The 26,339-nt window shown below is 39.1% G+C and overlaps 1 protein-coding gene across 2 annotated transcripts in view; it reads right to left on the reverse strand.

Moving 5' to 3' along the window:
* Nucleotides 1-25,456, reverse strand: part of RGS7BP (regulator of G protein signaling 7 binding protein) — a gene marked incomplete at its 3' end in the record, with an annotated part of 44,819 nt that extends 19,363 nt beyond the window's left edge. The window contains exons 1-2 of one of the 2 annotated variants that reach the window (XM_083818299.1): nucleotides 24,910-25,456; nucleotides 21,948-22,114 (exon numbers count right to left, since the gene is read on the reverse strand). In XM_083818299.1, coding sequence (XP_083674425.1) covers nucleotides 21,948-22,114; nucleotides 24,910-25,071 — 329 coding nt within the window. In that variant the 5' untranslated portion in view covers nucleotides 25,072-25,456. The remainder of the gene's footprint in view (nucleotides 1-21,947; nucleotides 22,115-24,909) is intronic. The other variant, XM_083818300.1, reaches the window with a different exon arrangement.
* Nucleotides 25,457-26,339: the final 883 nt, after the last annotated feature.

Consider the following 26,339-nt stretch of genomic DNA (forward strand, 5'->3'; position numbering starts at 1 on the left):
ACTGGACTGCTATGCTCAAATGATTTCTTAATACCAATCTAGGCCAAAGACTATAAGACACAGAGCAGACAATACATTTTTAAACTAGTAAAATAGGTTCTTTCTGACCAAAATTAAGAGGTCATTATTTGTACCTCAATCCAGTCAAAATGTGAAGTCCAGCTCTTTTGTCAGAAACGCTTAGATACTGTGTTTTAAGGAAAACCCTATCAGTTTGTGCAGATACAATTTTACTGTAGTCCAGTTCAAATGAATACTGCATACTAAAACATGTTAATTCTTGTATTTGAGATTCACAATCATTTCTGACAAAGGAGACCATATGTTGCCTAGAAAGGATGTACCTTCTGCCACTTATTTTAGTGACACCAAGGAAGAAAATGCTCAGACATATTCTGAGGTAAGAAAATAGATGAGGCCATTATAAGATAGGCCTTGTTTTATTTCTGTGCATGTGGCTCTGTGGGCAGAAGAAGGGAGCAACCTCAAAGGAATATTTGACGCATGGATTTGCCATTATCTAGCTCCAATGAAGGACAAACTGTGTGGTTTTCTAAGGTTCTCAATGGTTCCTGTCCCTCCAAGTGACATCAGAAATCAAATGGAACTATGAAGGTTTCACAGAACTTACTAGAACCTTCCTAAAAGGAAAGAACAACCTTAGCGCTTCCACAGCATATCAAGGAAGACTACTGATGTTTGCACACACCAATGAAAACAGTTGAGAATCACAGTAGTGATAAGCTGCTCTAAGAATGCTTAAGCAAGCAAAAAATGCAGCCAAAGTAGAAAAAAAAAGAGAAGGCTGTAAAAGACATAGGATTGAAAAGAAAGCATGTTGGACTTAGTAAAAAGGGACAAAGGAAGACTGGTCCCACCTGCTCTGATCCATTACAAAGTAGAACTCATCAAAAAGGCAGGAGATGATAACTGGAAATTGCAGTTGTTGTGATCTGCGTTGCTTTGGGACCATACACATAATAATAAAGCTGCCCATCCTAGGAGATTTATTTTCTTTGGCTAGGCTATAATATGTGCTTTTCTTTTCAGACACATCTAATTTTCTACTTTTAAACTGAAGTCTGCATTTGTTGAAAACTGTACGATACATGACATGGTATTTTCTGCAGCTTATTGTTAATACAGAACTGCTGTTAGGGCAGAACAAGAAGGGAATCCACCTTTAGCATACTTCTTCTGATGTTTGCTATAGTATTTCTTACTCTTTTCAGTGATTCCAGCTCTGAAAACATTTGACAGTTTTAAGTCCCTGATTAGTTTTCCTGAAATATTAAGTGCCTGACAGACATTATTATTATTATTATTATTATTTTGGTTTATACAGAGTCAAGTCCTTCATTGCTTATAAAAACACATACTGAAAATGGATCCTTTTTCAAATCCCACATTGTTTTCAAAGGATATGAAAATAAATATTCTCAGTGACCACATAAGGAGTATTTTAAAAGAATATAGAATGCTAATTCTCAAACTGAAAATAATGCTTAGAAAACACAGCAATAAAACATACTTAAATGCACAAAAAATTACTCTGAGATAAACAACAAAAATCCTAAAAACTGTACATAAATTAAGACTCCTCAGACACTTTTAAGTTCTATTACGTATTTTACAATATTTTGTAGTACTTTTTATCTTGCAGTAATCTACAGTATCTAGTACTGGCTTAATATGATTTAAATCTTAACAATAATCTCTGCAGTTTTGTTTGCTGTCTTTGTCATTTTAAGTAACACATCTCCTATAAGAATTGCACCTGTATGATCAGTGATCACTTAGCTGATTAGAATTGGACTTTTCTCTCTGCATAAACAACCACAATATGTTTAACAGCAATTCTTTTCAAACTGGCAGATGGCAGAACAGTTTTTAATGTAATCATATTTGTATTAACCAAAGAAGATAAAACACATATACCTCAGATTTAAATGTAATTTGTTTTAGTATAACTCAGGAATAGTTCTTCTGAAGAAGGCTGTTATTTCTGAACCACACTAACATATTCAAGAACACTATCTAGCCCTCCATTTTGCATGAAGTGCTCCCAGTAATTTCAGCATTTTCTGCAAGAGTTGCTACAGGTTTGGATAAATCCTAGAGAAGAATAGGATTCTGATGTTTGATGCAAGAGACAGTCCCAGGGCTAAATCTAACCTTACAGAATTCATCTAACCAAATACAGTATGAACAAGCAATTAGCCAAATACTGCAAAAGTAGAACACACCATGTTTTCTTCCTCTGGAATAGTATTTTAAATTTCTGAACTTTGGGTTATATATACACTTGTTTTTATTTTTCTGATAACTGAATGTAAGAACCATAAAATACGTACTTAGGTAATAAATGGCCTTTTGGAGGCTTTTGATATACTGATTTGTCCTACATTTTGCTTACATATGAGATGTTTTTATACATTTTAGTGTCACCTATATTCTTAGATGTGCATTGAACGTTGTTTCCCAGTTCAGCACCACGGAATTACTGCATTAGATGGGTTCGATGGGGATACAGCTTTTTTTTTTTCTTTTTTTTTTTTTTTCCCCTCATCATCTGGATTTATTGGAATACATTAATTTCATTTGAGCTATTCTTACCAACAAAAGGTTTGCAAAAAGACTGTAGTTCCTCACACTTGTCACATTCAACACACAGATCCAAAATTTAGCTCTTAAGAGTTACTGCTCTTTTCCTCTAATTCCTAAATCCTCATGTCCCAATATGCATACGAGCATGTTCAAGAGCCTGCTTGCACTTCTCAAAAGTCTAGACTTTTCTTTCTAAGCAGGATTTCCTCTGTCCTGAAGACGAACAGTTACACAACTGTTAATGGACAAATGAGACATTTATTTGCACATTCCACATGCAGGGCATTGCCCCATAACTGTTCCTTGTGCGTAGTGGAACCTGCACTAAATAAAGACACCACAGATGGCAACAATGACCTCCTTCTGCTCGGTAATGAGAGCACTTTCTCACAGGGAGACACAAATCTGCAGATCTACTCAGCTAAATCTACCTATTGCTTCTGAAAACAATGATTCTTTAACCCTAAGACTATCACTATGGAAAATACATGATGAGACAATAATAATTCCCTTGTAGAAGATTTAGATAAGACTGGATTGTCATCCTATCTTTCTCTGCGTTGTTTCAAATGTTATAAATCCTTAGATTTTTTAGGAATCATCATCATTAAGGGAGCTTTATTTATGATTTTGAAGGTATTTTTTCCTTTCCCTTCTCACTGGGAAAAAGATTGAGGGTTTGCCCGTAGTTATGAGAAAACAGTATGCTCCTCATACAGCTATTTATTTTCTGAGAAGCAAAAATGGTCCACTTTTTTGGACTTGCTGATGGATTTTTTAATTGTGCAAACTAAGAAACCAGCAATTATATACAAGAAGATTGGCACATAAGCCAATTTTAATTTATCAATGGCTTTCTATTCACAGATGAGCTGTAACAGTAATTGGGAAACACAGTAATAGGTATTTTAATTGACTTTTTTTTTTTTTTCTGTTGTAAGTCTAATAGATTCTTGTTGTAAACTCAGGTTTCTGAATAGTACAAGAATATGAACTAGAGGCATCTCTGATATATATATTGTCTCACCCCTTCTTGTTTCTTTTTTTTTTTTTTCCAGGAGTATGGAACATCTGTAATTAGACTGTTGGCAAAATTCTTCTCTCATTTGCAAATCCAGAGTAACAACAGTGACATCCAAGGAAATTATTTTTCATTATCCAAGGTTTATACAATGAGAATTATTTCCAGGCCACTACCCTCACTAACAGTCTCAGACGAGTTAATTAGTCTTTAACAGCAATAATGACCACAAGCATTCCATTAATTTTCAGCCAAACAATTTTCTCCTATGCATGCATATAAGCCTCATTTTCATCTCTGAAAGCCACAGGCTCAAATGCTAACGCCTATAAAGATTTCTTTTATAATCCTTGATGTAAGTTCTCTGTTGTGAGCTTAAAATGCGTTTTCAAAGTATCAACAAATTCACTTCTCTCAATAGATTTATATGCTTATATGTCCAGTGTCAAGTCACCAGAAATATTGAACAGGGGACTGGTACAGACATAACTTTCAGAATGCTAATTATAGATTAATTACGAAGTAGCTACATTACCAAACTGTGTTTCGTTACATAGACAAGTTTACGTATTATTACCCCAAACACCAGCTACCTCAGTTATTCCAGTTGATTTCTTGATGAAGACCACTTAGATATTGAAATAAAATCTCAAATAATATGATCTCATATAACTCCTGTGATAAATTGTGTTGTCAATGGAGTTGGTTAATACCACGAAGTGCTGCTGGCCATACAAGAATTAGCACAGCACCGATCACCTGCCCATGAATCAATAACCAGTTCCTGGCATCTGAACACATCTATGCACATCATCACTGTCATTTGAGCACAGCTGCTGCAAGACTCTGAATAGGAATTGTGCTCACTGCCTGCATCCATCATGGAACAGAAATTTGCTTCTCTTTATGCACTTAAGTAAGAAAAACAGGTATTGGTAACATTTACGGGATTTGCATACGAATGTGATGGCTTCTTGGGACTACTTCCACTGAGAGGGGAGCACTGCTGCCCTCCACTGGATGAATGCCACGGACGTCCCACACAGGGAGAAACCAAAGACAGACTGTGCTGGAAGTCAACTGCCCAGGGAAAGCCTGTTTGTTGACTTGTCAGTGAAGCTGCAAAATGCACATGTTCCCACACCTGAGGAAGGGGAAATGGTGAGATAAATGTACATGTGCTTAGGAAATGGTGAGATGCGTAAATTTACTCAAGGAAGCACTTTACATGTAGGGTATTGTTTATAGGCCCATACAAGCTGGTATGTAGCTTAATAACTATGCCAGGCTTCACTTTAGAGTGTTCTTCACAAAAGAACTGTAGGCTTTGATTTTCAAATGGAACTAAGAGAATGGGCTCCTTCACCCTTCAAATATTATATTTATATATATATATGTATATACAGTTTTCTTTTTAATAATAAAAACTCTGTATGAAAGAAAACCTGTGTTAACTTATTACTACTAACAACTACACTTACCTTCATGAGATTTTTATAGGATTACTTACATGACCTAAAAACACTTCATGATGTCCAAGAAAAACTGTCTCTAATTTCCTTTTTTTTTTTTCCCTCTGCTAAATTATGTTTATAGCTGTATATTAAATATTTTCTAATGTCCTGCCCTTCCTTTACTAAGAATTTCTGTACTTATCAGGTGGATAAAATATCACCAGGGTGCCACACAATAGAAATCCTTATTTGAAGATGTAAATGCTACTCAGTTGATGAGAAATTCAGATTACTATGTGAGCCACACTTGCAGTTTGAGAGCTCTGATATCTACAATTATTAAAAGTAGTTACAAACAGAAAATGCTGATTTGTTTGTTTATACACCAGTAGCTTAAGTTATACAGTTTATCAGGCTGTTAAAATTGCAATGATTTTTTTTTTTTTTTAATACAACTGTAATAAAGAAATCTGTAGCATTATCATATTTTATATACTTTGTCCACTGGTAAAACTCATAGTTTTCTTTCTATAAAATTTGGATTTTTAAAATTTAATAAAGTTGTTCAACTGATTATGTTTATGAAGCACTGACGAGAGGCGATATTTACTTTGGGTTTTCCTAAGCTGATATTAAGTAAAACCAATAGAGGGAGCTCTTATACCATTATTTTTTCTACCTGGTATAAGAAAGGTGAGTGCATCGCTTTGAATAATCATTTTAACATACAAGAATATATGTTTAAAATGTCTGTCCATAACATAAAAAGGTAAAGAGTGAAAATGCATATTATTTTTCAGCTGCAAAGAAATACATATATATTTTTTTCTCCCCAAAATGGTTGATGTATGGTTTTATTACACTGCCAAAACATTGGTTAGAAATGGAAAACACTTTCAGATATTCCTGGATGGCCACTGGTGCCCAACATTCATAGCCCACTTAAATCAGTGAAATTTAAGACTCTCAAAATTGAACAAATCTTCTAGTCTCAATCTGATTTTAACTTAAAAACTTTAGTCAAACATTTACAATAGAAGAGTACTATCAACAACATTTAAAAATACATGCTGATATATTGTCTGTGGTTAAAAGAATGGGTAAGTTATATAAAGGGCTTGATATACTTTTTTGGTAAAAATATTGTGTTAACAAGTTACATCCTTTACTATAAGGCAGAGTATCATTTTAATTAACAGTACCAATAGATGTAAAATAACATGAGATAAAAAAAAAAACACACCAACAAATATCTACATATATAACAAAGAATGTGTATTTTAGAATGTGTGTTTAAAAGAAAATAAGCTTGTGCCAAATTAAAAGTGAAAACTAATTAATCAAATTCTGCTTTATGCCCCTTATATGTACTTCCTGTAAAAATATGGTATGGAAAATAACTTACGCACTTCACTGTCCACAAATATTAGCATGTAAAGTGTCTTTTAATTTAGGTGCATAGACACTGCCATTTAGAAATATATAGGAACTGCATAAAATGCCACAAATCAGCCTTATAGATTATAGTTCTTCTGCTAGAGTGAAAAATGTGACAAATACTTCAGAAGGTATATGCTTAATCTTCTTAGATACTGAGGGAAAGCAGCAAAAGTCCTCTCTGGTTATGGCTCAGGTGCAACAGCCTAATAAACCTGCCTCTGCTTTTGTATCTTAAACACATTATTTCTTTTACACTTCATCATTCATGTTTTTGAATGTAAGTAGAAAAGCCATCAAACTACAATATTTTATTCTGAAGAGATCTTTAGAAAATATTCTTATTTGTGTTCCTCCCATCTGCTAGGGTTATTTTTTTCTTCTAAAATAAAAGTATGTCATGCAAATTGCTGTCATTTTCATTATCATATTTTTTTTTGTTGTTGTTGTTCTACTAATACACTGAAATAATGTGATACAACTTCTGCACAACATCCCAGTCCATCAGAGGAAGAACAGGGCAAGCTCTTTCTAGTAGACCTATAAATGGTTGCTATGTTGTTTTCATTAACTAGTTGTTTTGAAGCAGTTACGCTCTTGAGTGCTCTCAGTAACAGAAGGAGATATGTGACCAGATTTTGGTCACAGACAAATGTAAGTCTCCAGTTACTCTGATAAGGCTGAGGGAGCCATTCTGGGTGTATGACAATACAAATAGAATAAAGACACAATGCATTAACTCATATCATAGATACATTTCTAGCTCCCAAACTAACTGCTGTTTAGATATTTCCAAGCTAGAACAGTTTAGTTAGAATGATACTAGTAGGAAATATACTTTTTGGTTTTAACCCATTCAGGAAAATCTTGTTAACTTCCATAGACATTGTCTTACAAGCAAAGGGTGATATATGTCTGCAAATCATTGTCATTTTGATTTTTTTTTGTCTCACTCCAATATAGTGTATATATATATATATGTATATTTATTACGTCTTTATTATATCTTATGCTCTATTTATTAGACTGTATTATATATTTTACAAAACATTAAATATTTTTATTTATCATATAGTATACATATATACTATATATATAAAAAAATATAGTATTTATTTTATTGAAGTCTTAAAATTGTTTTGGAAACAATATGAGATAATAGCTACAGACACAGTAATCTTGCCTTTAAAATTAATTTGTTAAATGCTCATTAATACTGTGATTCTTCCACATCCCTGACTTTTTGTTATCAGGAGAGCAAGTAAATATCAAAATCTTTTAAGAGTTTTGCATGTACTTTGCACATGCTGTTATCCAGTGTTTGCAGGTGAATTTTATTGGCTGAATGCACAAGTGTGGACAAGAATTATCATAGGCCTACCCAAACTTTTCTACCAGAAAACAAAAGTAGAAGGTAGGTAGAACAGCACTAATATAAGAAATGTTACTCAAACCCACTCTGCTGTATGCTTAGGCAAGACTAGCTGGACGGAGGTTTTGGTAGCCACAGGGGTTGCAGGTTGGCATGTGCTGGAGGTGGCCTCTGCCCCCTATCAGACACAGACAGCTCTAGCCAGCTCCACAGAGGCCTCACTGCAGGATGCTGCCAAGCCCAACAGCCAAATATCACTGAAAACTTACTTAAAATGGAGATAAGACACCACAGAAGGAGAGGAGGGAAGAAAAGGCATGAGAAACAAGACAGGAAGCATCAAGGTCAGAGAAAGTAGTAGTAGGAGGTTCTCCGTGGCAGAACAGATATTCCTGGCAGCCTGTGGAGAGGGTCACACCAGGGCAGATATTCGTTGCAGTCCACAAAGGACTCCATGCCGTAGCAGATGGATATTTCTGAGGGAACTGCCACCTGTGGAGAACCCATGCTGGCGCAGAATTTTCTAACAGGACTGAAGCCCATGGAGGAGCCCATGCTGCAGCAAAGGAAAAGTGGTGAGGAACACCACAAAAGTGGAAAGAGCACCACAGAAGGAACTGTTACGGACTCATCATAATCCCTCAGCCCTCATCCTCTGTTATGTGCTGTTCAGGGGGGTGGGTAGAGGAGTCTGGAATGAAGGAGTGAAACCAAGCATGGGAAAGTGAGGGGAAAAGGTGCTGTTTTAAAGTTTGTGATTTTGTTTCTTTGTTTCTTTTTTGTTTGTTTGTTTTGCTTAATCTTCCTGAAGTCGAGGCTGTTTTGCCTGCAAGAGTAATTCATGAACAATCCTCCTGTCTTTGTCCTGACCCATGAGCTTTCTCATTCCTGTTCCTCCTATTTTCTCCCTTGCTCCCACTAAGGGGAGAGTAAACAAGCAGCTGGGTGGGATTTTGGCTGTTGGCCAATGCCAATCCACCACACTAGCTAAACCAGAGTGGGCATTATGGAGACAGTTGATTTCTTCCTTGGGCAAAACTGGAATTGCTGTTTCTGCAATTCCTGGAATGGCTGTTCCTTTATCACAATTGTCCAAAAGCAAGTTACCCCTGGGCCTTATATTCCAAGATTACTGCTTGAGGGCATGGTCCTAACCCCAGTCCATCCTAGAAGGATAAAGTTTCCCAGAGCTCCTAAAAGGCATAAGAGAGAGTCTCTCATACAGCTCTCCTAAAATGCATGATGCAACAATATCCAGCCAAATAGTACTGTATTATCATGTTTTTTCAGAAAATAAGGTAAATTAAAAACCAAACCAAACCAAAACACATTAAAATTCCTGACAAGCTACTTCTAAGCACTCAGAGTTCCAAGTGAAATTGCACAGGCATCTTTAATTGCGCTTACTGGAAGATTTGAAAAAAGTAAATGCAGAACATGACCAGCATACCTTTACAGAAACTAATGCTAAGCCTCATTAAGCCATCATTTTTTCTTCAACTCATTGCCCTTTGCCTTCATGTTAGGGAAATCCATAAGACTCTGCACTATCCAATGATGAGCTGAACAGGACCTTTCTCTCTGCATGTTATCAGGCTCCTCACTGAGAAGAGGTAGCATCAAGTTAGATGAAAGCAGTCACTTGGGTAAGCTCTCAAATCGGCCTTGCCTCACTCTAGCCTGATCTGGACCAGCAATCTGACTCAACACTTCACTGCCTCAGATAAAAACAACAGACACTGCTAATTAATAGATAAACCCAAGCTTTGGCACAGACCTTCCAGGAAACATCTGTGATGACCAAGAACGAGACGGTCAGATCAGCTGAATGCAACCATTTTTCAGTTTCCTGAAGAAATTCCTATTCAGCACCCTGCTTTGTCAGCATCTATCTGCAAGTAATTCTCAAACAAGTTTCTTTGATAAACCAGTAGTGAGAACACAGAAATGTTGCCTGTGCCAACAAGTTCAAACACTGTCTACTTCTATGTTGACTCTTATAACTTGCCTACACAAATAAAACTCGTACTGCCTATAGATTTCCCCTTTGATTTTAAGCTTCCAAGTTCTTTAAAATGTCCTTAGTTGCTTACTGTTCATTAATTTCTAAACTCTGCATCACAAAAGTATGCAAAACTTAAATGCTAAGAATCCACATCTACACTCTTGTCTAGTACCTTTGGTTAATAGTTGGAAAGAGGATGTTTGAATCTTTGACAAGTATTGAAACAATTATCTATTGTGCAACAATTTATGAAAATTTGTTCTGATTGGTGTGAACACATTTTCCCAGATGGGTCAGATTTCTCAGAAAAGCTTGAAAATGAACAAAATGCTTCGGGTATTTGGTGCTGCAAGATCTAGGTCATAACAAACTACTAACATATGGGGTTTAGAAGGAAGTCTGCTGCAGGCAAGTGATGCCATCTGCTGTTGACCATGCACAGGACACTAAACCAGATGACTGCTTTGATTTATGACACCTCTGTTTTCCCCTTTTTCTTTTTCTAGTACCTACTTCAAATATAAATTTTAAAAAGATTTTTCCAAAGGGCATTCCATAAAGCACTTGTGTGGTCTGGATACCTGTTACCTCTTTGTAACTTAAATTTCTGGATTTCCATATGTCAAAATGAGAAAAACAGGAGATGTGAAGAGAGGATAAATATATTTGTATTTCCTTAAAAAAAAAAAAGAAATGTTTGCAATAAGAACCATTGAAACCAAAGGTAAAATGTTCTGTTAGCTTCACTGGGGTTCAGATAAGAACAATACTGCACAATACTGCATTAAAAACTACTGAAAAATCCATACATTCTCATTAAACTTTTTTTAAAAATATATATTTATTTTTTACTTGTAGTCAATGTGACTGCTACACTAGAAGCAGCATACACTGGAAGGAAAACAGTCCATCGAGTAGATTACTACTATGTTGCTCAGAATAAGGTTGAGGGATTCTGGACATATCAAATGCTTCTAGGAGTGCTTTGAACAGATCACACTTATGCCCTGGGTTATTTTTTTAACCATTTTGTAGTCAAATATCCAAACACTTTCACATAAAAGTCTTCTATGTGAAAAATAAATTGTGGTATAAAGAAGTATCTTACACAGCCACACCATATATTTCACAGATCTAATCTGTATGAGTAGTTAAGCTAAAAATCACAGCTGAGAGACTGTGAGAAAACTTGAATGTGTCAAAAAAAAAAAAAAGGAAAAAAAAATTAGCTTCCTGAAACGTTTAAATTCATACTGAGAGAAAGAAATTTTTAAAACCATCTGTTGATAAAATGTGTTCAGGAAGCAGTTTTTTTTAGCATAAGGAACTTTGCATTTTTTCACTTTGGAGTTTTTTAATCCTGCTGTAGTCTCCACTTGACTTTGTGAATTGGCGTTACTTTCTGCACCCCCCTCCCCCCTCAAGTGCCTATTTCCTCCTGGGGAAAAAGGATGCCTTCACAAAGTCTTCCTTGCATTAACTGTTACATAGATATACTAGTAATTTCTACTTCCTGAATGATGTAAAAGGAATAGCGAGGACATATGTATGCTATTTTGGGTAAGTCTGCAGCTAAATTAAACGCACAGACTTTGAAACAGACCCCTGACTTTGGGGCCTTGGTGTTCTTCAACGTGCATGTACTGCTTTTTCGTGGGTGGGTGAGGAAGGAGTTAAACGTGTATAAGTGGATAGCTCTGCTTCACCACAAGAACAGCTCCAGCAACAGAACTGGGGGTTGCTGTATAAACACAGCACTTTACAGTGTTTTGCCTTTTAACTATTTCCTATGCTGACAACTTTACCAACGGATCACTTGCAACAATCTCTTTTGGCATGACAGCGATACAAAGCATCAGCTTTTCTTTGCTCATCTGATACATCCAAATTTTTCTTTTCCTACCGGAAGGCAGTTTCTTCAACAACTTTGAGTACATCATTTAGTATAATGTGACAGCATGTGAATACTTATGCCAAATCCACTGTCAGGAAATGCTGTTCATCCAGAAAGTATTCATAAAGAAGATAAGAATAAAAAGGTAAACAGAGAACAAAAGAAAGGAAAGGAAGAACTACACCGATTTAATTGTTTGTGTACAAATAACCGAGCATATTATTTCTCTTTTAGTTAGAAGTGGCGTAGAAAATCTAAATGTAGATCTGCAAGTGTATCCAGCAAAGAGGAAATAGAATCCAATAACAGCCAGAAGCACTTCAGTATACATTTACTCTTAAAACATGGATTTACACATCATTTAATTGATAGTACTGGAACAATTCCTGGCTAAGGAATGCCTAATTTAATGCTTTGTCCAGCTGAGACCTTAATGCCTTGATAACAATTTCAAATATTTAATTATTATGAAAAAGAATGATAAAGTAACTAGAAAAACTTGAACAAATTTTACACAACTTATAATGAATTCAGATTTGGTTACGATTTTCCCTGACAGGTCTGAGATCCTCCTTGGTTGGCTGGATGACTGATCTTGCAAATTACTGATGGTGCTGTTAAGAGCAGTTATTCTTTATCGTTTAGCACTTGACATCTTACTAGAGCAAATCTCCATGCATCAAAGAGGTCACAATAAATAGGAAATCTTTTTTAGAAGAGACTGCAAGAAGTCAAGCACTTGAAGGCACATGACAGAACATGAATTGTGAGAAGGACACACATTTAATTGCATGGGCTGCACAATTAACTTAGCAACTGTGCTGGATGATTTCAATGAGGGACACAGAAAAAAAAATATAATCAGAGAACAATGTTTCAGAATCTAGAGGAATACTGAGAATTAGCAAAATTATTTGAGCTAGCTGGAAATTTTCAGCATAAAACTTAAAAAGGAATTAAGGAATTGGGGGGAGAAAAAGAACAACAAAAAAAATCACCAGAAAATGGGTAGTTCTAGGACCCCATGTTAAAGTCTTTCTAACACACAGTTGTTATCTCAGGTTCTTTCTTCCTTGAGGATATATCAACATCTCAATAAAATAGTCTGGTTACTAGAACTTCAGTGAGAATCCCAAGTAATTTTCTGAAAACAATGTAATCAAAGCTAATACAGAATCAAGGTAAGCAGAGTGTCTAGAACTAAAAATTTCAGCAATGTGGGATTTTTTAAATCAATCAATGTTTAAGAAAATGATCATGAAAGAAGCACGTAAAACTCATGACTAGATCTCAGCATGGCCACAGCCGTGCTTCACTAGAGATCTAGAGAAGAAAATTACTGAAATATGCTGGTGAGACAGATCTCAAAGCAGTGGACCTATATGGAACATAAAGAAGCTCTTTTTGGCTGTTGTGGTTATAGGGATGGTTCTTTACCAGTCCAACCCACCAACTTTCAATTACATCTGTGAAGCTAGGCATGAAGCTTCAGTATACCTTTTTTTTCAACAGATGTTTTTAACAAAATTTTTCCAAGAAAAATATCTTTTCTTTGAAATACTGAGATGAAATATTTATTTTCAGTTGCTCTTTAATTAATGGGTTCAAAATATCAAATCCATTTAATTAATGAGCTCAAATGATAGCCAGATGGTAGGCTACTTCAGTGCCCCTTATTTTTGTGGGTTTAGGGTCATTAGCATGATATGGATGCCTCATATTTCGTCTTCTAGTCTCTTAATACCTTTTAAAATTTACTTCTAAATCCCCCTTTCAAGCATTATTTACAGATATAAGTTAGTGTCATTCAAGTTTTTGCTCAGTTATGACTGATTACACTTGTGATGGGTCAAAATAAATATAGGAACGCTATGTGCTGTTAAGTGCTAGGGCCTAATATTCCAGCAAACTGATAATTTAAAATCAAATCTTAAAGAAATAATTTAGGAAAATGACAGGATAAACACGTAATCTTCACATGCTTTAATTAGAAAACACTGTAACAATAATAAAATGGAGTATTTTTATATTATACTTTCTCTTGAAAGACTGGAAGTTGAGATAGAAGAGTTAAATAACGTACACTATTTTTCAGAGAAAATAAGTAACGCTGCACCTATTCAGTACATGATTAACCTAAAGGATCTGGCAGAGGCTGAATGAAAGATTTTCAAGATTTCCCAGAATTTAACAAATCCATATATATTCAAAACATTCTTTATTCTTTTCAATCTTGGTTATTACTGGTAATGATAAAAAAACAAATGTAAATGGATGTTGGTGAACTCGTTATAGTAAAACGTACATACTGTGTTTGCCTTGAAGTTTCCAGATAGAGTTAGTGTGGCAGCAGCAGCAAAAGTGGTATTAATTTCATTACTGTTTGGTGATGGGTGATGGAGAAAAAAGTGCAAGAAAGAGAACCACTGCAGAAAAGGCATGACAACAAGGGAGAAGAGGGTGTGAGAAAATTTGTAGTGAAGCTAAGGTAACAGCAACTGTAAACAGGTCAATACATTTTTGTATGCATTTCAAAATCCCTACGTTTCTTGCTTCTATAGATGTACCTAACAGCTGGATCCTCTTGCTGATTACTGTCTAAGAAAATTACTTACACAGAAGAAGTCTGAAAAGCTTTTATGTCCACCAGTGTTGCTAGGTATTCAGAAAGAAGGACAAAATGGGGCAAGAGAAGAGCATGAAGCTAGAGAATGCTTGAAACATATTGTTTTCTCTCACTTCAATTTTGTGATGTCAAAGGTTTGTATAGCTAAAAAGGGGAGCACAAAACAGCATAGGCTCAGCTACAGACGTAGCACTGCACAGTTCCTGAGTTAGCTTTAGAGAAACACACACTCTCTCACACACACAGCTGTAGTGGAGTGCTGCATGTGCATAACATCAAAGCGTGTGCTACTGAGGACTTAAGACAGGGCAGCATCCTACCTTTTGACATCCTCTTCCACGCTGGAGTTTGGAACCTAGAATGGAATGCCAAATGCAGAAGTCCTGTCAACACAGAAGCCAAACCACCCTAAACCTGCAGCCTACTCCAACCCTAGACCAAAATTTTATGTAGGTGAACTTACAGTTCAGCAGGCTAAAAATCAGAACGCTAAAAAACACTCAGCACTCATGCAAGTTCACCATCTCTGCTCCCCTGTATCCTTCTGTGTTTTATCTGCCTAAAATACAGAAACGTCATAGGAGCAAGGACTAGAATACAGATTCTCCTTACTACCAAGGAATTTCCTTAAAGAGTTTTCAGTGTTACCCACACTGGCACTGCTTGAAACAGAAGCAGAGTGCAGGCCCCTGCACCATACTGCTCCCTGGTGCACCATACTCTGCCAGTTGGGCTAGATGATGCCAATGTGCCCCTTCCTTCCCTGCAGTTACCTCTCAGTTTCAGGTCATGGCACAGAGGAAAAGTGACAATGCCTATCCTGCCTATCTGCAGTGATCCCTGAACACGGGGAAGAGTCTCTGGCTTCAGGGCTGGACACAGCTTCTCTTCTGTTAGAGGACCCTTCCAAGAAGAGGCAGGCTTATCTACCTACCTTACCCAGCCTGTGTGGTCCTCAAGTGTTGTGGAAGTGGCAATGCTGCCCAGGGAGCTGCAGTGAATGTGCTGGTTGAGCGTGAGATGGAAGGAAGGGGCAAAGAACTTCTTCATGATCAAGAAGATGATGCCCATCCTGCTTTTATCTCTCACTTCTCCATGACTGTAGTCTGGAAGTCTGGGCATTTTTCTGGGAGGTAGGCACAGGTTCTCTAAAAATTAGGTTTACTCACCTTCGGCTTTGCCTTAAAAGAAAGTGCTGGGTGCCCCTGTGTGGTGAGTACAAAACTGTTAGGCTGGAAGGATGCTCTGATGGTGCCTATGGGATCAAGCTTGTCAGAGCTCGGACAAGGAAGAATGACCCAGTTCTGCCTGCTGTTTAGGTTTCCCCTTAAGCAAGGTGCTTAGCTCTTCCACTTTCTGAAAACTACGTTATATTGTGTAACCACAGATATAGAACTTCCAGGCTTTTCAGAATTTCTGCTTTGCACACTGAGAAGTAAATGCTAAATACAATTTTAGGTACATCTGCCCTTTACCAAACCTGGCCCTAGTTACAAAAACCAAATCCACAAAGGGAGATATTAATATCTTGTATATTTAAGTCCCAATTGTCTATAAAAGCACAGCACAAAGACAAAGATACAAAGGAAAAGTGAGTCTGTGGAGGCTAGCTATTTTGAGAACTCTAGTTTTAGTAAGTAACCTTGTTTTCTCCTCCATTATTTGCTTTCTAACTTTGCCTATTAAGCTTGAGACATCCAACTTAAATGATTTCTTTTTCTTCCTGCAACTTAAATTGAGTAAATAGATTTTATTCTCAACAACAGAACACATCTTGACTAAGCTCCACAGAAAATTGCTGTAGTTTTTCGATGCCCCCTTTCCATCATTTTAGGTGGACAAATTTTTTTGTATTATTAGAGACATTTTGAACCTTGTGAGAGCAATGTATGTGAGTCTTATTCTCTTCAGAGGGGGGCAAGCTGTTTTACACTTGTGCTCTAGCTTGTCTGTAAAAACTTAGTTCATGGTATATCTGAATCTGAGCTTACTTCCCAAAACATTTCCACGTTTGTTTTCTTACATTTTATCACATTATTTTTAGTATTTAATTATACTCTCAATAAGTCATATTCTAATTATCATGGTGCAACCCCTGTGAAAAGTTTACCTTATCCTTACATTTTCACTTGGGTGTTAAAGCACTGACTTTAACTGAGGCAGGACACAGGGCCAGTGCCTGTAGTTCAGATCTCCAGGGATCAATGTTAACCTCTGGTACGTATGGTTAGAGAGGGACTACAATGGCAGGGATTGTAAAGTCATGGGAGGAAGGCAGAGATCTCCATGCATGCTGCATGATTGATATCTAGCTTGGGAAGAGCTCTAGTTTGTTACTATGTCTGCTAACATTACCTTAGTTTTGATTCATGATTATAAAAATTCTTCCCTGTTGAGCTGAGTGTTGCTATGTTCACTTTCTGCTGACCTACGCTGCCTGTCAGCAGTGCTTTATTTAACATCTGAAGTTAAACAGTTAACATGGATTCTATTACGTCTGTCTTAATAGAGCTCTCATTAACTTACAAGCCTGGTCTCTTTTTCTCTTAATTTTTAAAATATTATGGAGAAGTCTTTTTTGTTTGCTTATGTGCTTTAGTATGTAGGTACTCATTTTAAAGTGTCATTATCTGGGGAAAATTCAGACATTTTAACACAAATTTGGCCACAACCGGGTGTCAACAAAGTGTTTGAACACAACCTTAGGAGCCGCTTTAATATTAATTAGGTCTGAGAAACTACCTTCTGTTGCTTAACGAAAACATCAGAAATCTAGTGTAGACTGAAATGGAAAACAAAAGCAGAAATGAACTAAAGCTACTAAAGCAACACTATGGCTGCATTTCTGTGTACTGCAACAAAGACAGGAATGCAATCAGAATGTGATTTTTAGGTCTAGTTCCTCAACTTTCTTGAACTCAGGGAAAGCCACATGTAACAACTGTATTATAAAAGCAATGAATGCACTACAATGTAAAATAATGAAAATTTATTTTGGAATTTTCCTGAGGAGAAGATTTACTGCAACTTTTATCACAGGCTGGAAGGGATGTCTAGAGGTGATCTAGTCCACCCCCCTGCTGAAGTCAGTGTTATCTAGAGCAGGTCACTAAGGATCATGCCCAGGTGAGTTCTGAGTATCTCCAAGGATGGACACTCCACAACCTCTCCAAGAAATACTGGAGAGGTGGTGGAGTTTTCTGTCACTGCATACCACTGAGAAGAGTCTGATTGTTTCTTCTTTACACCCCCCCATCAGGTATTTATATGTATCGATAGAATTCCCATTCCAAGCCTTCTCTTCTTCAAGCTGAACAATCCCAGCTCTGTCAGCCTCTCCTTGTATGCTGTGTGCTCTTTATTACCTTCATTGCCACTGACTAGGCCCCCTCCAGTATGTCCCTTTCTCTTTTCTACTAGGGAGCTCAGATATGGACATGGTACTCCACAGATGGCCTCACAGGCGTTGAACAGAGGGGAACGATCATGTTTCTTGACCTGCTGGTGACACGTCCTAATGCAGTACAGGAGGCTGTTGGCTCTGTTTGCCACAAGGGCACACTGCTGGCTCATATTCAACACGGTGTTCACCAGAACCACCAAGTCCTTTTCTGCAAAGCTGCCTTCCAGGTAGCTGGCCCCTAGCCTGTACTGGTGAATGGGGTTATTCCTTCCTTGATTCAGAAGTTTTCAACACCAGTCTGAATAACAGAGGACAATCACTTCGAAAGTTACGTTCACACACACATAAATTGCTGTGCACACCTGGGCTCCTCACGTACTTTCATTTCATGCAAGAAAAATACACTGTCAACATATGTATCAGCCCACCACAGAGACAGTTCTGGTTCCAGCGTGCCAAGAGTGCACAGAAATACTTGCATTATGTAAGCATATCAAGTGCTTGGGAATATGAAAGGGACATTTAAAAAAGTGTGCACATGGTTGTGCAGACCTGTATCTTAAAATACAATTCTGAGTTATTATTCTGTTTATATCCCATAGTGTACTTCACCTAATAAAGCTGGGTCTCTACTTGATAGCTTCTAATCTAAAATATTAGCAGAGTGTTTATCATCCCAAAAAACAGATCCTAAAATAGAGGTTTACACATTTTTTTTCGTTCTTCCTTTTGTTTCAATCTTTTAGCTTTCCTTTACATAAAAATGCTGATCCATTTTCTTGCTGCTTTACCTTCTCCAGGTTTGGTTATAATTTCTGATACTACAAGGTGCACAATGTAATTCAGTTATTTAATTTATGTTACATTAATATAGTAGAAAATGTAATGAAAGGACCAGAGCTTGCTCGCTTCCCTCAGAAGACAGTCTCATTAAAAATCAATAAGATTTTTTGGTATGAATTGTGAGTATAGTGTGCAGAAATTGACCTGAAGTCCCGAGGTACCAACATTGAATGAACAGCTCACTCTGACTCAAAGATCATTAGCTAGAACTAGATTATTTCAATTTAAAATATTTCTATTTCTAATCTTTATTCTCTAAAAGCCATGGTAGTGTTTGTAAACTCAGGTATGCCTCTGCTCTTTAAGAAAATTTCATCTCTCTCTACATAGAGAATAATACATAACAGAGCAAGTTAAGAAGAGGGTGTAATAGCTATGAGGCCGTATTAAGTTAGAGACTGAATTTGCAGTTTCTCTTCTCGATCAGCTTAATCTCTTTTTTTTTTTTAAATAAACTGATTTGTAAAGTTTTCAAACACACCACAGTGTATAGATGTCATTATTCATCCTCTGCATTTTCTATGTAGAAGACCCTCATATTTAGACAAATCCTTAAATCTTCTGTAAGAGCTTACATTTGTCAGGCGCTAGTTGTTCAGATATGGTCTTTGACTCAGGAAACTCCTAAGCTACTGATTGCCAGGAAGTGGCAAATATGCTAGGGAAGGCATCATTCTATGTACAGCCTGTTTTTTATTCTTTTTTACTGACTTTCTGCTACTGTTTGCTGTCAAATTTGGGCTAGATGGGGCGATACGATCTAATCCAGTCCAGTCTCATAAGGTTTTATGTTTCCTTGCTACTTCCTTATCTTTGTCATCATCTTTCTTCTTTTTTCTTTCTTTTCTCTTTCTTTTCTCTCAAGTTTTTTTTTTTTTTTTTTAATTTAAGTGTGGCTTTCAATCTCTCCATTTCCCTAGCTCCTTATTGTAGCAAAAGAGTATACTTCTGCTGTAGCTACAGCTGGAGTCTTCTCTTTTTGTTCGAATTAAACCTCTGTCCTCCTTTGATGTCCCTTCAATATTCCAGAACTGATGTTCCCACGACCAAACTTTTCTTCTTCATGACTTTTCTCTTGGCCAGTTCATAATGTAACGCCTTCACCTCAGCATTTTTTCCCTTCCCACAACTGCCAAATTTTCTTCCAGAGCTGTCTTTATCATTGCTAGTGGGTTGTTCCTGTTTCTTTCCTTCTGAGTCTTTGCACCTTTCCTCTTTGTTACCTTCCCTAGTCTGGTGGACCAGGTGAGCCAAGAAGGGAAACAGGTACTGCCTGAATCAGGAGGAGGTCTGAGTCTCAAACCCTAGTGTATTCAAACAGGAAGCACCAAACAAAGCTGTCTGCTAATTTTCCAAGGAGGATATCAACACAAACAAGACGAATGCACTTAATGTTGTCTGATATGGTGACGCCAACTTCTTGAAAGAAACTCAGAGTGCCCTGCAACAGCTCGGGTTAGTTAGAGACTGAATGTTATTGATGAGCTTAACTAATTAAATGCTGATATGTAATGAAATTTTATAGTCTAGTAACATAATTGGCTAATTGTTATTATTGTCTCTGCCTTGGAAAGCAATAGCTATGTTTACCAAGCTTCGGAAGATGAAATATGTGGTGTTACCCAGAAGTTTTCACAGCACAGTGTTACAGATTCTAAACTAAAGCAGCAAACTAAGTGAGCCTTTGTCTCAACTCCTGACTACCAGTGTTTTCTGAGCAATACACCACCCTCCTGACTGTTTAATATTGGGGATAATTTAATGCATTCCTGCACCTAAATATTTTCCTTCCTTCTTGATTTTCTTCCTACCAAATTAGGTTCCCATTGCAGATCCTATGCCATATGCACTACATAGCCCTTCCTGCCGAATTAAAGACTGAACCTCTACGTTTATTCACCACTCCTCTCCTTCTATTTGTTTTCTATGCTGAATCCCTCACAGATAATAATAAGTTAAGGTGGCTCATATAGCTTTCCTCAGCTGTATAAGGGTGAGGATGTGAAGCACATCTTGTAAAATGTCTGTCAAACTAAACAAGTAATTTCCAGAGGGTTTTTAACACCTACCAGTTGTTATGCATATCATACTATTATCACAGTTACCTAAAACAGTTTTAGATTAGCTAAATGTCAATCTCACAGCAACTGCACAACCTTCAGGACATCTTTGTGTATGTGACAGGCTCCCAGCTGTGAAATTATTACTTAATTCTCTATTTCTAAATAAGCATGTATCTATGGTTTTCCCTATTAAGAAAAAAAAATAAATAAAAAGACAAAAAAAAAGTCCAAGTTAGGTTCTGCTACTCTTTTTGTATTCTTTTTGTTTGTATTAGTCTCTCTTTTGAGTTTAAAAGTACACAGAATCAATTTCACTACTGTTTGTTTGTTTACACACTTTCAGTACTATAATGTTGAGGTACTGTATACTGGTTACAATGAACTGTATCCTTTTTTTTTAATTCTTACAGACTTTAGTGTCTTAAAAACATATGTTTGAGGAAAAAATCGGAGTTCGCGATATTTTAAGAGAAGAGTCTTTGCTCAAAATTGCATCTGAAAACATCAACAGCTCTACTAAAATGATCAACCAGTGTTTTCCTGGTCTTTCCCTATATACTAAACCTCTGACATGTTTCTCATGTATGTTAAACTGATGAAAGAACTTCAGTGGGGATTAGTCATAGCTGCTGAAAAGATTTTCCAGTGGTGTGCAGTGGTTTATGTTGGACAAGGCAGGTGCAGAAAACTCTGACAAAGCATGGTCAGTGAGACAAGACTCGGGATGTAGATATGTTACCATAAATGCCCCACTTGCCATACAGTGAAAAAAAGATAAATAATTAGACTTAGTTTTCACCTAATTATTTTTACCTCCGGTTTTGCTAAGTTTCTACTTGAGCTGAATTAGTTGTCATTATCTGTTCAGTTAGATATACTCAGTGAAGAACTGGGAAGGAAGTTATTGCCACATCGGCTTTGAAAGGCAAGGCTTCTCCCCTAATCTTTTTAAGTTGTCTAGTGATACAGAGAAAAAACACATTCACCTTAAATAACAGCATCCAGTGAAATCAGTCAGACACCACCTTTATAAGGGACCAGGATTTGGTCCCAAATTGCACTATAATAAGAACATAAGCATTCTGCAGGATTTGTGGCCATATATCTCTATGACTAAAACAGAAACACAAGTTAATGCTCTTGCTGAATGTTTCCTCCATGTAATATTTAGCAAAGACGTGCGTAAGAGTACTGCTTTAATTAAACATAAGTAGTCTCCTACCCGGAAATTGCTGCTAGTTTTTGATGAGCCTGATAGGCCATCTCACATCCTCGGGTTCGAGTTTTGTGCATTTCTGCATGCAGAGATGGACAGGTGACTGAGACATCCCCAATGGAAATTACCAGCTCCCGGTATAGAGCCACCTGGGTATTGAACTCCTGGACAAGCTGAAAAACAAAGACAATTTACTTACATGAGACAATTAGCTACACTGATAAAAACCTTTTTTTTTTTTTTAAATAAAAAAAAACATGCCCAATTTAGGGCTTGTTCCTACTGCTTCCAGGCAGGCATGCATAGTGTACAAGACCAAGTGCCTAAGATTTAATAAATGACTAGGGCCTCCACGCCAGCTGCCTCTTCTGTGTGCTGTAAATGTTCATTTGCAGGAAAGTAGTGCTTCTGCTTTTAATCTCTGGAAGTGTGAGTTATTAGTCCTAAATATTAAGCAGACAGAAAACCAGCTGTTTTACTAGTAGCATGAGGTTATTTTTTGCTATCATTAAAGACAAAAATATCTCCAGAAATTATTGCCTTTGCTCCTCCTGCTTCCTGATTAACAGCACATTTAGGGATTGGAATGTAGCGTTTGCTTTTACACTGGAGATTTTGCTAATTTATTTTGTAATGATTTCTGTTCTGTCATTGGCCTCTAACCCAGATTTCAGACTTGAAACTGATTGGGAGTTATTGGCTGAGAAGATGTATCAGATACACACTTTCCAGTTAGGATTCTAGAAAGCACTTTTTCCAATGTGGGGAGAAAAACAGACAAAGGACAAAAAACGTTTCAACATTTTCACAGAAATTTAATACACAGCAGATACATGTGGATGCTACTGGATACATAGGTTACTTTTACAGTGATGGAAAGATCATTATTGTTTAGTTCCACTGATCGCCAATGTGGGATGATATTTTAAGGAAACAAAGCATTTGCTATCTTAAAGGAAGCACATCAGACCATTTGCTCCACATGGTGGCGGGGGTGGAAGGAAGGGAGCATTAGAACAAAATATGTATTTATCTTTGTTTTGCTAATTTGACCTCAATTTCCAAAATATAAAACCAGATGAGAGTAACTGCTAATAATTCTGCAGCCATCATTACCACCAGGAGTTCAACATATCCCAGCATACAAGCACAGTGAAAAAACAGGTCTGGGACCTGGATTCTATCAGTTTTACCAAACATTAAAGTCAAGCCTTCAAATTCTCATACTCAGAAGCAGAAAATAAGTGAGTCGCTTCTCCTGCAGAGTTCCACACTGGCTCTTCATGAGTACCACTGTAATTACTCTGCATAACTAAGAACTAGTATCAGGGCCAATTTTTTTTTTTTTTTTAAGCTATGCTTTCTCAAATTTAATTGTAAGAGTAGCAAATAGGTTTCACTGCTTCTGGAGCAGCAAAACAATCCCAATGCCTTCCAACACACCCGCAAGAATACCACAACAACAACAAAAAACAACAAAACCCAAACTCCCCCTCTTCCAAATTCACATACCAAACAAAGCCCCAGACACAATCCTCGTACTCTGCTAAACGTGGCTTCAACTCTCCTGTTCTGTAGTTTCGGTGGATGCAAGAAAGCAATGGGGATAAAAAGATGTACTACATTGTGTCACGGCATAATTATTCTGCATTAAGAAAACGAGAAAAGCTTCTCATCCTGCCACTGGTAAGCCAGACACATTTTGCTGGTTCTCACCTGATATCCCCTGTCTGAACAGAGCATTCTCAGCACTGCCAAGGAAAACAAAACCATACCAATATTGCAGCACTCAGACAGAACAAGAAAAAATGCACTCATTTTATCTCCTGAATCTCACTGCATTTTGGCAATCCACCTGTAAATCATATTATATTTCTAATCAGTGAATTCTATCAGATAAAGAGCGAAGAAAGGAAGCTAGCGGTTCTGTTTAACTAACCAAATTAAGGTACTGGGAATGAGAGAAAAGGCAGGACCCAGTAGGATCCACTTGTTGGATATATTTATACAGCTACGGTGGCAGCTTTTGTTCTTTGGTGCACTGGGAGCTGCTGCCGGTTTTGAAGTATCAGAGTGGATATCTGCCAGAACAATTTGCAGTATTAGAGAGAAATATTGCCAGAGTCCAGCGGAACAGAAGTGGCAGACACTTGTCCAATGCTACTGGACAGAGGTGTGGCAAGACCCGAATTTTTGAGGTAAAGTAGCAGCAACTTTATTTGTTTTCTGTGGTGGGTGAGATGAGCAATTTTGGGGCCCAACACCCATGTAGCCTGAGGAGCCAGATGCCGCTGGCTTGCATGGAAGTGTCAAGATCGAAACATTTTGAGCACAAATGGAGAAAAATGCCAAATTGTAACGTGACGGTCCGAAAAGAGCACGGATGCGGGTGCTTGACCTGAGATTTTACAATTGCAGTCAGCTACTCTGGGTAGACTGGAAGCACGTATCATGTATGTCAGGGACAAAATTTTGGGGCCTCAAATTCTGGATTCAGTTTTAGAAAGATTGTAGGGCAAGAGTGGTTGTTGTTGTTTTTTTCCCCAATAGGACAGCAAGCGGAGCGTGTGCTGATGCCGCGAAAGCAACTGCTCACCTGTTTAGGCTTCAGTGAGTGCAAGTCTGGGGACAGATCGGGCCGTATCTAGCAAAAAAAGCAACTCCACCCGCTGTCAGCGCCGCGAAGGCAGCGTGTGCGGGGCTGCGGGCTCCTGCGGGGCGAGGAGCCGGGCTCCGGTCCCGACCCACCCGTACGGCCGGAGACCTCGCTTCTCCCTCCCGCCTCCCGCGGCAGGGCAGCAGCCCCCCGGCGGGGACTGCAGTTTTAAAAATAGTGCAACTGCACGTGATGGGAATGGGCAAGCTGCCAGCCACGGAAAGGCTCAGAAAAAAAAAAAAAAAGATAATAAATAAATAAGTAACAGTAATAATAATAGTTTTTTTTTTTTTCTTTTTCCGCGGTACCCACCATCTTGCAGTCGTCCAGGGCTCTCAGGGTCGTGCAGGCGCCCTCGCAGCCGCTGCCCCGCCGCTCGGAGTCGCGGCCGTGCGGCGAGGTCCTGCTGCTGCCCGGGAAGATGGAGGCGGCGGAGCGGGGGCGCTTCCTGCGCCCGCTCGCTGCAGAGCTCATGCACTCGCATCCGCCGCGCGGAGCCGCCGGCCGGGGAGGGCTGCGGAGCCCCGCCGCTCCTCGCCCCGTCCCGCCGGGGGCCGCGCCGCTCACGGCGGCGACAGCGGCTGGCGCGGGTGGCGACCGGGCGGCGGAGCGCCCTGCGGCATCGCCTCCGCTCGCGGCGGGGAGAGGCGGAGGGGCTGGCGCCTTCTCTCCTCCGGCGGCGCGGCTGTCAGTCCCCGCGGAACCGCCCCGCCGCCGGCGGCATGCTCCGCCGGCCTCCTGCCCCTAGCAGCGGCAGCCGTGCCCAGCGGAGAGCGCCTGCCATCGGCGGCCGGCGACGCCCCCCCCGATGCCCCCGCCCGGGGGAGCGCGCACCTCCCTCCTCCGAGCCCCTCCGCCGGCAGGGGGCACGGGGGGAACCGGGGGGGCCGACGCCGGTAACGGCGCACCGCCTCCCTAGGGCGGGAGCGGCTGCGGCGGCCGCCCCCTTCCCGGGGACGAGACCCCTTCCCCAGAGCCCCTCCGGCCGCCGCGGGGGCGAAGCGGTCCCGTCCCCACACCGCCGGGGGCCGCAGCGCCGGGGGAGCCGCCCCGGGGCTCCGGCAGGCGTCAGCGCATCGCCCGCGGGGCTGCGGCCGAAGTTGGTGCTGAGTCGTCCAGACGGTGGCTCTGGGAGTGTTTGCGAGGACTTGGTTCGCTGCTCACGTTTGTTTTCTTTTCATGGAAAACAAAAACAAAACAACAACAAAAAAGGGCATCTTATCTTGGGTCTCTAAGCAAGCGGTTGGTAAGCGTGATGCTGCCGCTCTTGTTGTAGCATTAAAGATTAAATAATGATCGAGTGGAGGAATTGTTCCCTCTCTGCTCCAGCACAGTGCAGTTGCACTTCAACAGGCTCCTGCTGCTGCTGCTTCTCCCCTCTCCCCCGGCCGCGGGCACCGGCGGGGCTGGGTCGGGGTTGGCTCCACAGCCCCCTCCTCATCTCTCCTCGGTGGCTTCAGCCTGGGCCAGCTCCAGCCCCCAGGCTGTGGCTGTTCCCCTCTGCATCTGGGTAGCTGCGGCTCCTTAGGATTTTACCTCTCTTCTGGTATAATTTTACTTCTTCAGAACGTTAAACGTTAAAATTATAATTAGTTGTATATGCCACTTTAACCTTTCATATCAGTAACATTCTTGACACCTGATGAATACCAAGTGTGTCACACACACATACCCAGCCTTGCCAAGGGGCCTAAATATGCCAGTGAAGGCCCTCTAGCAGGCTGAGGACCCCTCTGAAGGCT

Source organism: Anser anser (assembly GCF_964211835.1).
Source record: "Anser anser genome assembly, chromosome: Z".
Taxonomy (NCBI): domain Eukaryota; kingdom Metazoa; phylum Chordata; class Aves; order Anseriformes; family Anatidae; genus Anser; species Anser anser.